We start from the raw sequence: 12,859 nt of genomic DNA on the forward strand, positions 1-12,859 counted from the left end.
GAATTCATGGTTCAGTCGGTTACAGCAAGTCGTCCAGGTCCTGAAGCAGAAAGCACCTCCGGACCATCACACTACCATCACCACCATGTTTGACTGTTGGCATGATGTTCTTTTCCTGAAATGATGGTTAGTTTTATGTCAGGTGTAATAGGACTCAAAACTTTTAAAAAAGTTCAACTTTTGCTTCATCAGTCCACAGAGTTTTGACAAATGTGAGCTCAGCTATGTCCTCTTCCTGGTCAGCAGTGGTTTTCTCCTTGGAGTTCTCCCATGGATGTCATTTTTGTTTAGTTTCTTTCTTATTGTTGAATAATGAACTCTGACCTGAAGTGAGGCAAGTGAGGCCTGCGGTTCTTTAGATGCAGTTCTGGGTTCTTTGGTGACCCTCCAGGATGTGATCGAGCTCTCTTGGAGTAATTTTGTTAGGAAGGTTCACCACTGTTCCAAGTTTTCTCCATTTGTGGATAGTGTTGTCCTTACCGCTGTGGTTCGCTGGAGTCCTAAAGCTTTAGAAATGGCTTTGTAACCCTTTCCAGACTGATAGATGTCAGTGACTTTGTTTCTCAGCTGTTGCTTTTTGAGGTCTTTTAACCCAGCGGTGCCCAACCCCCGGGCCTCGGACCGGTACCGGTCCGTGAGTCGTTTGTTACTCTCTACGAGAGTAGAGGCTCAGGTGTGAAATGTATGGTTTTCAGGGTTTTTATCGGTTTTCAGCATTATTTTGTTATCGTTTTTATCGTTTACTCGGTTTTCCTGGGTCTTTTCACGTGTGTTATGAATAAATCTTCTTTTTTTTGGTACCGGTACTAGTTTTATTTTGTTGTATTTATCTGCAACACCTTAAAGGCCGGTCCGTGAAAATATTGTTGGGCATAAACCGGTCCGTGGCGCAAAAAAGGTTGGGGACCGCTGTTTTAACCTACTTCACTTTGTCAAATAGGTTCCATTTAAGTGATTCCTTGATTCAACAGGTCTGGTAGTAATCAGATCTGGGTTTAGCTCATGAAACTGAACTCAGCTTTTTTCTTTTATATGAAAACGCGGTTAATCAAATTATTTTCATGATTTTCATTATTTTCAATGAGGCAGGCCATGACTTCACATAGATTAGGTTTGGCTAGCTTTTTTCCTTAATAAATGAAGTCATCATTTAGCATTTCTTTGATTATCTGAAGCATGTAAGTGTGACAAAAAGACACAAAGCTTAGAAATCAGTAAGGGGGAAAATACTTTTCATGGCACCGTATATACTGTATGTACACAATCTGCTTTATGAAACTTCCAGTTGGATATTTTTCCATATTTTATATGTACAACACCGAAATCTTGTAAAGGCCATAGTACGGGCACTGAGAAGTCTTCTTTTTTAGCGAGAGTAAGACAAACTCATCCCACTGTATGTAGTTTAAAGACAGTAAACAATAAAATTAGTAGCTTACAGTTGGGGCACATGTAAAGAGAAAGTAGATCTAACACTGAACTGAACACATGGACATGGACTTACTAGGCATTCGTGTATTTTTCTCAATCAAGTGAGCATTCATTAAACATTTTATGAGTCTGGAAATGAAACTATCCCGCTGCAATAAATTATTTTAAGACCATTAAATAACTACCTAACCATGATATAACACAGACTCACACAGAGACAGAGACACGCGCATACAACAAGCCAGCAGACTTAAAATTTTAACCCTGACCTCTTGTTTGAGTCTTTGACGCATATCTGCCTGTTTTGCCCCAGAAAATACACGTATTGCACACAACAAGCGGCTGGCCAAACAGTTCAATTAACCCACAAACACTGAAAATTACACCATATAGCCAAAGACTTGCAACTGAGGTACCACAGCCTTATCCAGAACACAATCATGCTCCAGTAAACATTCATAATGGCAATTTATATGATTTGTCACAGTGATTCTTTTTTGTTTTGTAAAGGCATTCCAATCGTTTTGGGATTTCTAACACAGTTCCCATTAAAAATATTATAATATTAAGAGACCTTCTTTGGTTTCTTATTCATCCTTCATTCTTATTCAATTCTCATTCATCCCATGACAGGCTCTCAGATACATAGGTCTGAGGGAGTCTGACCAGTAGGGATAAAGCTCAGTCCTGAGTTTAACGTAGTGCTTGGGACACCTAGCAGATGAAAGCTGCATTTCATTTACCAATAGTGTTTAGTGCATTTCTCATCAAATCAGAGGACATTTGAATGTTTTCAACTTAATGCAAAGCTTGCCAAACACTTAGCTTATTTTTCTTCTTTCCTGCAGATGCTATGTTTCCACCTCCTTGTTTTCTCTGCATCTTTGATCCTAACTGCACTTTGACCCAAACAGTGAGTTTTCGGCTGGCTTCACAGTTTCTCTAGACTCTAGGTTTTCATTGTTTTCTCCATCTTCTTCACCTGACTCGGTGTTCTGACCTGATTCTGTACTCTGATTAGACACCGAAGCTCTGCGTGTCTGCTGATAGGATGAGCAGAGATCCTGCCATTTCTTTCGATTGGCATCGATGCCATCCATCATTGGCTGTAACTTTCTGTTGAGTTTCAGCAGTGCCTGGAGAGAAAGAATGATATTAATAGTTTAATTACTATTACCTTTTCATAAGACCTAAATGCTTAACTTAAATCATAAAGGGTTGTCTGACCTGGTAAAGAGGTTTACAGATCCCATCAATCCATTCAAGCTGTAAGGCAGGTAGTTCATCTTTGCGATTGCGGTCAAAGATTGCCTAGAGAGAGATCTAGTTATACTAAGAAAATTGTGGAAAATTGTGTGACTGACTTTTAAAGCTTCCTTACTTACTGCTGGGATTAACTTAAGCTCTGACCTCTCCCTATCACCTTGTTCGAAGAATTCACTTGTAACCAGCTCTGCAACCTGTGGACATCGAGGGAAACAAATTAGTTAACTCTAAAAATGATGTACCAGTTTGCTGTTAATGATGGCTTAAACGTACTTTGCTATTTTGTCCTTATTTTAATTTAAATTAAATGAGAAGAACAATTATCTTTCTATTAGTATGGTACTATTATGGGTCATGCTAACGCATCACCTGCATTATTTTAGAAAAAAAACACACATGCACAGGACTGTAAACTAAGCTTTGGAAATATAATTTGGTTGTGTATAAAAAAAATCAAATGAGTGTTTGTGTCCAAGTAAAATTAAGTAAAAGGATTAGTGAGCTAATTTAATTTAATGAGAAAGCTCTAGGAAACATGCATCCTTGACCTAGATAGAGCAACTGTATGGGTCAAGGATGCAAAAAAAGCTTTTTAAATGGCCTTTAGAAAGTGCCCTTATGCTTTTTTTGGAAAAGTCCCAAAGAAACTGAAGCGATGTTTGTGGCACTACCTTAGATGGATTTTTTAATCTAATCTATCCTCCAGTGTCCTGTACCTGTAACATATTCATGACATGGATATATTATAAGAATCCTCTTAATATAGCCATGGCTCAGGGCCACTAGAAAGCAAGTTCATATTCCGGAGTGTATGGAAAAGACCTTCTTTGGTTGTATTCCAATTATGTACTTCTTAACATATATTGAAAAAAAAAAGATGTATCACAATAAGGATTATTATAAATGCAGCTTCTAACAATATCACAATGCCCTGGTGTATAAGGTCATGTACACAACCTAGCATCCTTTCCGGCCATTCGGACCCATACATAGCAAGAGCAGCTGCGTTAATAATTACTATCAGTGATTAAAACATTAGCATCCTGGATGAAGGGATAGTGAAAGGCTCAAACCTGTTTAGATATCTTCCAGGGACGAGTGACTGCACCCAGATCACATGCTGTCATCAACATAGACCTGTTGATGACATTAAAGCTCATTTCCATCTCTTTTTTTAAATTCAGTTATAGTTTGTGTTCTTTTGATTTATTTGTATATAAATGTAGAAACCTAAGAACTTCTCTGTGTCCTTCATCAGTCCAGCTGAACTCTCCAGACAGAACATATTCAAAAAACTTGGTTCTGCGCCTTGCAATTAAAAGAGATAATCAAGGACAGGAAAATAAGTTGAAGCACAATTTGCCCCCCCCCCCCCCCCCCCCCCGCTTCCCCAAAGTGGAAGAGCTTTGCAATGACATAAAAATGTGAAGATTATTGTTCAGAATATGGTAATACATCCAATAATTTATAATGATGTATGTAAGTTTACAAGTCACAAACTATTTTGGCTTTGAATGCCGTGAGGAAAAAGAAACAACACTTACTCAAAGTGCAAAGTAAGGTCTGTGGAGAGAATAGCCTGCTTTAATAGTTGCATCATGTTGCTGTACTCTTTAGAGCTTAGGTTTGCAAAGATATTGTGACCCTGTGAAATAAAAACACAAAAGCATGCAATACAGTAGGTACACACGCAAAAGCAGACGAGGATGAGTAATAGTGGCTAAAATGTCTCCTTAAATCCAATGCACCGGTAAAGTCATTGCTCACTGTCAAAAGAAGCTCCCTTTAGAAATGTTAATTAACAGCATGTTTGGACTTTCTCTGTCCGCTGCTAAAAGAAATTGATAAAAAACACGGATCCCAATGATCAAACTGATTTTCACCTGAGACAAAGCAGCCTCTCAACTTTACTTGAACTCTTTAAACAGTGGCTTTCTGTTAGCCTAATGGTCTCAGTCCAACACTTTTAAATTGAATGCAGTCTGTGCATTTGTGTTTTCTGTTATTTTGAATGTGTTTTCTTGCTGAGCTGATGTTTAGTTTCATCTAAAGGGACAGAAATTGCAGACTAGCCTCAGGCTATAGCATGTATTACTGATCCACAATTGAGCTGCTTAAATAACATTTCAAAAATACACCAATGTCTGTCCTTGATTTTTTTTGACTCTGGTATTTTCGTTTCATATTCAAACTGCTATCTATAAGAAAATAAAGAAAAAAAATATTAATTTATCTATCTAACTGACACCATATGACGTTATTTATTCAAATGAATCATCAAGATTTCATTAAGGATTAAGTAAATATTATTTTATTTTATCAGCTGGAAGTTACAGAACCTTGAACAAGGAAAGCAAACTACTAAGATAAAAAAAGAAACCTCTGCAAAAACATAAGAATTACATGGACTTTATCAAAAAATATAAAAATATTAGCCTGACCTCACTTTGCAGGATCATGACTGCATGGTTGAAGTGATGATGCTCCAGGGTGGCTGATGTCCCGTAAAGCAGGGCCAGAGCAGAACCTGTCCTGCAGGAACAACAGAGTAGTTACACTTCTCTGCATCAACAACACACCAGTTCCAAAATCCACAGGCCTGTGTGGCGTACTTAGCTTGAAATGCATTGTTGGTGCCTCTGTGGTCTAAGTCATGGCACAAACAGCCAACCATCAGTGCCAATATCTCTGCATCTGACAGGACATCCTGGAAACTTGCTGTCTACACAATGCAAAGCAGATGGCCACATTCTTACCAAATAATTTTAAATCTATTCTGTTTCATTTATTTTAACTAAATATTGTACTTTTATAGGATATTTTGCATCAGTTAGGATAGGATAGGACATAGAAGCAACCCTAAGCAATAAGAGACCAAATCAACCACCATATGACTTCTTAGAAATACCTTGGATATACCTCTTAGAAATTTTTATATAGTTTATTCCATAGATCTATCTATTTGTGGGCATGCAAAACAACTTTACGTCATTGCTTTCTTTAAAGATATACATGTGACTTTTTTTGTTAACATTTACCGTGATCATAACAAACATGCACTGCGACACATTGAAAGCATGCCTCCAGTTATGGTATGCCACAGTTCGATAGTTCTTCCTCACAGTCAGAAGCCAGCGGCACAAAACCTACGGACAGATATACAGGAGGTATGAATATGTTTATGTATGGATGGATAAACATGCATATTACAAGGCACATTTCATGGCCTTACCTCATAGTCAATTTTAAACTTTTGGACAACACCAAGTTCCAGAAACATCCTGAGAGAAGCCGTGATCATGGCGTCGTTGTCCAATGAAAAGTCGTTGAAGTGAAACTCATCAATGCCTAACTCACTGCTCAGGGGGATCTTGGCAGCCTTAGGGGGAGAGGACAGTGCTGTCAGTCACAGAGTGCCACTGAAGGATGACAGCATAGGCAAACAGCCTTCCAGTTTACGTTGCACTTTTATCTACTGACACATTTCACTATTTTCCTGACGTTGGTATAGTGCCTTTATGCATTATATAATGTTTTTATTTGATTAGTTCTGAGGATTACCTTCAGTCTGTCAACTTCCACCTTGGAGCAGGTAGCGTGATAGGACAACATCTGAAAAACAGAAAATAATGCAAAACACTGACATATTCAAAAAAAACCTGTCCCAGATAGTGAGGTAATGTCGTGAGGGGATGGCCTAAATAACATAAGACTAGCTCTCTAATGTACACTCACCGCTAAACAAGATAATTAATATTTACCAAGAGTGTTGATGTTTTTTATCCGTGTTCACCGTCCTATGTAATCAGATCAAAGTAAATATGTATCTGCTTTTAAAGCCAATTTGTTGCTATATTTGGCTTCTCTAATCACAAAAAAAATCCATCAGGTGATGAAAGAAACATCAAAGATTGTGTGACAGAAATACAGCTGTGTTTGTTGTCCTTGATGAAACCTGAGCAGACCTGCACGTGTATTTATCATTAATAATTTAAAAGCAACTAAAATATTTTTGGTAGAGAAGAGGAATCGTGTTTTCTGAGGATAATGTGACCGCTCAGGTTAGATACTGGGCACTAGAACAGAAGGCAGACTGAGACACCAATGAATGTAAAGAGCCTCTGCTAAGATTAGCAGTAACAGTGGTGACACAGCATTTTTCTGGAATCGATAATTTCTCATACAGGTAGTTTGAATTCAAACTCCTAAAATATGTTTTCATTTCAGAGTAGTGTCACTGAAAATTAATTTTTTCCCCGTATATACCACATATTTCTAATACTGCTCCCAAATTGCTTAGTAATTTGTAATATCTTACAGTTTTGGAATTGTAAGATTTAGCATTTTTTGTACATATAAAACATTAAGTTTATTGAAGTTTGCTTTTTTCCCACAATAAATATAGACCCATTTATGAATAAGAGTTTATTGGATTATTGCTACAGCTTATATTGTTTATTGATACCATTGACCATAGTATTTTACTGCAGAGATCAGAACACACTGGAAGTATTAAAGGAATCCAGCTCTGCAATAGCGCGACTCTATCTGATAGATTCCAATTTGTGTGTGTAAATGGGGAGTTACACATAAAAGTTAGTCATGGAGCTCCACAGCGTTGCATGCTGGTATCAATACTTTTAATATTTTACATGCTTCCCTTAGGCTGTATAATTAGAAGACATTACAGATATTTCCATTGCTATGCAGATGACACTCAGCTTTATTTACTCATTCACACTGTCCTGTATCTCTAAAATTAGCAATATTATGTTTCAAAGTGATGCTGAAAGCTAGTTCATGCATTTATCTAATACTTTTACTCTTGTAATTCATTATTTTCAGGGCACTCTAAAAGCTCCCTGAAAAACCTTCAGTTGATCCAAAATGCTGAAACAAGAGTACCGACAAGGACCAGAAAGAGAGATCATATATCTCCAATATTAGTTTCTCTTCACTGGCTCACTGTTAAATTTAAAATAGAATTAAAAATAAATTTCCTTACATACAAAGTAATCAGGTAAAGGCTGCTGGCCTACTTTTTATTTGTAGAGTTTCTAAAAGTAGAACGGTAGGCAGAACCTTCAGCTTTCAGGCTCCCTTTTTCCTTCGTACTCTTATAAAATGCTTCCTTATTTAGGGTTGTGTGGATTGATGGGGTTTTCTTTCTAATTTTGTTGGGTCTTTACTCCTACTTTGATGCAACTGTAGTTGTGAACTTGCACTATATAAATAAAACTGATTTGAATTGATATCAGATTATACTAGCCATTTGATAGACTGGTAACTTGTGTAAACCACCACTCTCCTGTGTCAACTAGAAAGGCCTCAGCTCCTCTGCAACCCTAGTTAGAGAACTGGTTAAGAAAATGGATGGATGGATTACATGGAATCATCAAAACATAAAAGAAAACGTAAAGTAAAGCGCTGTACAAATACAGGCCATTTACCATAAAAGAAAACTGGCACATGACAAAAAAGAAGAAATTATTGTATAGAAAAAGATACATAAATATATTTTATCCTCCAGAGAGACATAGAGTGATGGATAGAAGAACAGGCTTACATCCAGTGCTACAGACTGTTTAGCCCATGTCTTCTTAACTTGATTGTACATCATTGTGTTGTTGATTCCAAGGCCACAGAATATCACAAATGCCTGCACACAAACGACAGGCCAGAGGAAAAATATGAAACATGAAAAGAACCTGCAGATCTAGAGTGTCACAGTGCGGACCAAACAGAAGGTTGCTAGTGTAGCTTAACCTCAAATAGCCTCTGATCTGCATCATCGAAGGTCTTCCTGTCCAGGCGGTTCAGAATTTGTGCAACCCCTGTGGAAAATATACATAAATCATGACTATAACATGAGGACTCGTTTCCAGTGAAACAAAACTGATTATTTTCTGGTTCACTTACCAATTATCTGATGAGTTCGATTCCAGATAGGAACACATAACACTGATCTGATATGAAACCCTGAAGCTTGATCTGCCTGCAAAGAGAGAAGCCTTTTTTTTTTTACTTTTTTTTTTGGGGGGGGGGGGGGGGGGGGGGGATTGATATTCTTGCAGTGATAACAACGGTGCAAATGGCTCATATTATCTGACTGTTTTTTAAATAAAAGCCTCAGATCTGATAAATACACTACACTGTGCATACCTCAGCATCAAAGCGTGGGTCCTGGCACACATCACTGATGTTAACAGGCAGTCCTGTTGAAGCCACCAGCTCAGCAATACTGTTATTGATTAGCCAGTCAGAACAGGATAACTTCTCCATGCTGATGTGGGCACTATTACAAAGAGGAAGCAACAGTCATGTGCAAACATTAATATACAGAAACACTGACTACAAATTTTATCACAGTGAAATGCAAGTCTTCTTTTAATGTTAGTCATATTTGTGTTTATTGTAATTCTGCAGTAGTGATCTATGAGCAAAATCTCTTTAACCTGATGTCACGGTCCACATTGCACAAAGGAGACATGAGTTCAAATGTCTTTGAGAACTTCACAACCTATGAGAAAAATCATATATCACTGCAATCAGAAATAAAGTCATTCAGCAAATTTAAAAAAAGGTTATAATGACTTTGGTTTAGTTATACGCTGAAAATCAAGCAGCAGATGAATCTGTGAGGAAATGGGGGGGGGGGGGGAAGGTCTCACAGGTGAGTCAATGTCCTCCAGAAGGAGCACAGAGCAACGTTCACACTGCAGCAGAGTCAGCGCTCGCTGCATGATCTTCCTGACAATCTTTTCCAGGTCGGTCTGTTCCTCAAACAGGTCATTGACCACCTCCAGCAAAGCCTGTGGCAGCAACAATAAACACTGTAACTTCATTTGTTCATTACACAAACATATTTCCACATTCCTGATAGAATATCACACTGCTGAAGTTAATGTAAGCCTAACTTGTGAAAGGCAAGCATACATGTTAATGTGTTTTGGAGTGATTATTGTGTTCAGTTATGTTTTTGTAAATGCACAGTTTAAAACTTCTCACCCTGCTCCTTTCATACTCCTTGCGAGACTCTGAAAACAACTTCGCATTGGAAATCGATATTCCACAGAATGGTAAATACATCTGCAGCACCTGAATGAAAGCACAAAAAAGGGGAGAAAGGCATGCACAATGTCTGCATGCTAATAATGACATAAAGCCGAATAAGAGAACCAGAAAGAGTAAATGCGCATACAAAGATCATGATGGAGTCGGCTGCTTCTCAGTGCAAATTTCTCTCAAATAGATTTGCTGTTAATGAAGTACTGATTCAGAGAAAGAGACTTAGTAAGACATCAAGGGCCTTAAAATGTCTGGACAAGCTGCCAGATGAAGCTTTTTCTCCTCCCTATTTTTACAGTCTTTGTTGCTGAAAAATAGTTTCTGAGGTTGCTCTGCCAAAGTTATATTTAGTGTTTTGTTTTATATACACTTGAAAAAAAAAAAGCTTAAATCTCTCACAGCTTCTTTGAAGTTGAGCGTTAGAGCATACTATACGGATTCACAATGTATTTATTTCCACAAGTTTTTTCTGCCACCTTGTGGATGAATTTCTCAGTGCAACTGGTCTGCACGCAGAAGCAAACTTATGATTTTTACAAACTGCAAATATCAGCATTGATGCAGTTTTTTGTTTTTGTTTTGTTTTTGATTTACCAAACCTCCAATCTCCAGGATGTACGAAATATTATTGTCTCGTCAGCAAACTCTGAGAATTAAATGTACTCATAAGTAGTGGAACCGTAAATGAAGCTATAACACACGTATATTCTAATAAGCCCATTTCAACTGGAACAGGGAGCAACTGAAAGTAACACTTTTCTTACTGTGTGTATGCACAGGCGAACGTATTTAATGCTCCACGCTTGAGTAAAAGCTTGACCTCTTCTCTTCCATTTTCTTGTGTTTTGATTCCAAGGGAACACTTTACCCCTCTATACAACCATTAAGATGCAAATTACAAACAATATTTCCAGTTGCATGCAAGTGTTAGTGTTGGGTGGTGGGGTACACGATGCACCAGTTAAATTTAACTCCCTCGTTAAATGCCCTTAATGGCGCGATAAGTAATATTGAAGAAGATGAATATGAATGTGAAGCCCGCTGGTACGACAGGCGAATGATTTTCTTCTCTTCAGCATAACAGAGCCTCACCTTCTCGTCATCCTCAGTAAATGGGGTGCCGATTGGATTTTTGTTAATAGCTTGTACAACACCTATGACTTCTCCATCACTGTTGCAGATGGCCATACAGAGGATGGACTGAGTCTTGTACCCGGTCAGCTTGTCAATCTCATCACTGAAGCGGTGATCCTGGAATTGTGGTCATATAAACATACAGGCTATTACATATTTATTGACAGGAGTCCAAATTAAAAAAACACACACACACACATCCCAGCTCTACATTCCTTCACCATATGCGCGTTTGTCTCGTAAAGCCTCCGCAGCGTTTAGGTCTGACTCTCGGGCTTGTAAATTTGAATCTCTTTTGGATGAAACTGTTTTTACTATAAGCAGAGAGACTCTTGTACCCCTCACTGACACGTACCTATGCTGCTGGAGTAGTAGATCGCAGGAGGATACATCATCAAGTTTCCTTAGTTTCCCAAGCAGCCCAGGGCGATGATATAATGATGTGGTGCTCAAGTCTAGCATATAATACCAGATTTGGTTTGTGGAAAAATATATATATAGTGATTGGTTTTCCTTTCTTTGACTATTGTATTTTTTGTATCCAAAAGAACCGGCATTTCGTATTCGGAACAAGGTGCGCAGTTGAAGTTCTGAGGAGTGGGATAGTTTTGCCAACACCTGAATACCTCTGCTAGCAAAAACTAAAAAAAAAAGTCCCATTACTTTAAAGAAGACACACATTTGTGGATGCTTTTAACTTGGGAATGTAGCTGAAGGTGGACCTGAAACCTGTATATTGCGGATTTTTTTCCTTTTACTACTACAAAACTCGGGTCCAATACCCGACATCATCATGGACTGATATCAGCCAGCTTAAATGGACGCACATAAATTAAGAATACAAATTCTAATGATCATAACGGTGTACACTTTACCTCATATGCGTTTGAGATGTTTACAGTCTCCCCGTGCTCTGCCACATATCCAATGATACCTTTCCCCCATGGCACTTGCACTTCATTGGAGTTAAGAGTGCTAGATGATGGTCTGACTGTGGTGCCTGAGTGAACATCAAAGAACTTGGAAACCAGAGTCCTCTTGTGAGGGGGTCCTTCAACGAGGAAAAGCGAACACCTGTCTGCATCCACAAGAATGCAGACATTGATCAGGATCTTATAACTCAGATTTGTTAAGTCCAACTCGTTGGAGATATCTTTCACGAGCTCTAAGAAAAACTCTCTCTCGTTGGTTTCTTTAAGTCTGTATTTATAGTCAATGGCGCTGGATGCGTACTGAGGCACATTGACCCTGGACTCCAGCAGGGCGCTCAGGATGTGCGCGGTAGTCGGAGGCAGTGAACTGGCTTTACGCAGGAGCGCACGGCGCCTCATGCTGGACTGGGACTCGTGTTCGCTCAAGCTCACATGCTCGTCGTATGTCCAGTGCGCAGTGGTGGCTTTGGACCGAGCAAAGTTCCGTCGCAGCTCCATGTGGGACGATCTGCGCCGGAGTCCGTCAGCACTGGTCGGCCACAGTGGGTCCATAGCAGCGCCCCGCTTCTCCTCGACAGAGGACACTTTCGACGGCTGATGCTCCTTCAACCACCTGCTAACCTGGTCACATTTGGCTTTCCGAACGAGATATTCCTCGAACAGATCCGGGTGGCAATCCAAAAACGCCTCTATATCCGAGAAGTCAAACGCTGTCATAGTGAAAGCAGCTGTGAAGACCAAATGAGATTCTTAAATGTAACAGAGCAGGAGTTAGATGGGAGTGAGGGAGTGAGGCAGCTACATTCGAGCTTCACAGAGAAGTGATGATCTCAAAACATTTTTATATGCATTCCTAGTATGACCCAGTATAGTTCCCCTTGTTCTCCCCCAAAATACAGGCAGCAGAAGTGGTCAAATAAATTCACTTTTCACAAGAGACGAGCTATACAGTTGTCCGTCAAACGAGAGATTGAGCTGTTTCTCTGGGGATTTCTGTGGAATAGTATGCAGAGGTGTGGAAAAACACA

The 12,859-nt window shown here is 39.0% G+C and overlaps 1 protein-coding gene across 1 annotated transcript; it reads right to left on the minus strand.

The window, feature by feature from the left end:
* Positions 1 to 297: 297 nt before the first annotated feature.
* On the minus strand, positions 298 to 12,859 carry pde11al (phosphodiesterase 11a, like). Its single transcript, XM_085177958.1, has 20 exons — positions 11,775 to 12,859; positions 10,858 to 11,016; positions 9,706 to 9,795; positions 9,369 to 9,509; positions 9,153 to 9,217; positions 8,860 to 8,992; positions 8,617 to 8,692; positions 8,464 to 8,531; positions 8,264 to 8,356; positions 6,259 to 6,309; positions 5,930 to 6,076; positions 5,736 to 5,843; positions 5,310 to 5,419; positions 5,139 to 5,229; positions 4,242 to 4,342; positions 3,928 to 4,005; positions 3,771 to 3,834; positions 2,817 to 2,891; positions 2,659 to 2,742; positions 298 to 2,567 (listed from the first exon to the last, which is right to left on the minus strand). The coding sequence occupies exons 1-20, from the start codon at positions 12,546 to 12,548 to the stop codon at positions 2,322 to 2,324; spliced, it is 2,754 nt and encodes a 917-aa protein (XP_085034084.1). The 5' UTR covers positions 12,549 to 12,859; the 3' UTR covers positions 298 to 2,321.

Source organism: Neolamprologus multifasciatus, chromosome 11 (genome assembly GCF_963576455.1).
Source record: "Neolamprologus multifasciatus chromosome 11, fNeoMul1.2, whole genome shotgun sequence".
In the NCBI taxonomy this organism is placed as follows: domain Eukaryota; kingdom Metazoa; phylum Chordata; class Actinopteri; order Cichliformes; family Cichlidae; genus Neolamprologus; species Neolamprologus multifasciatus.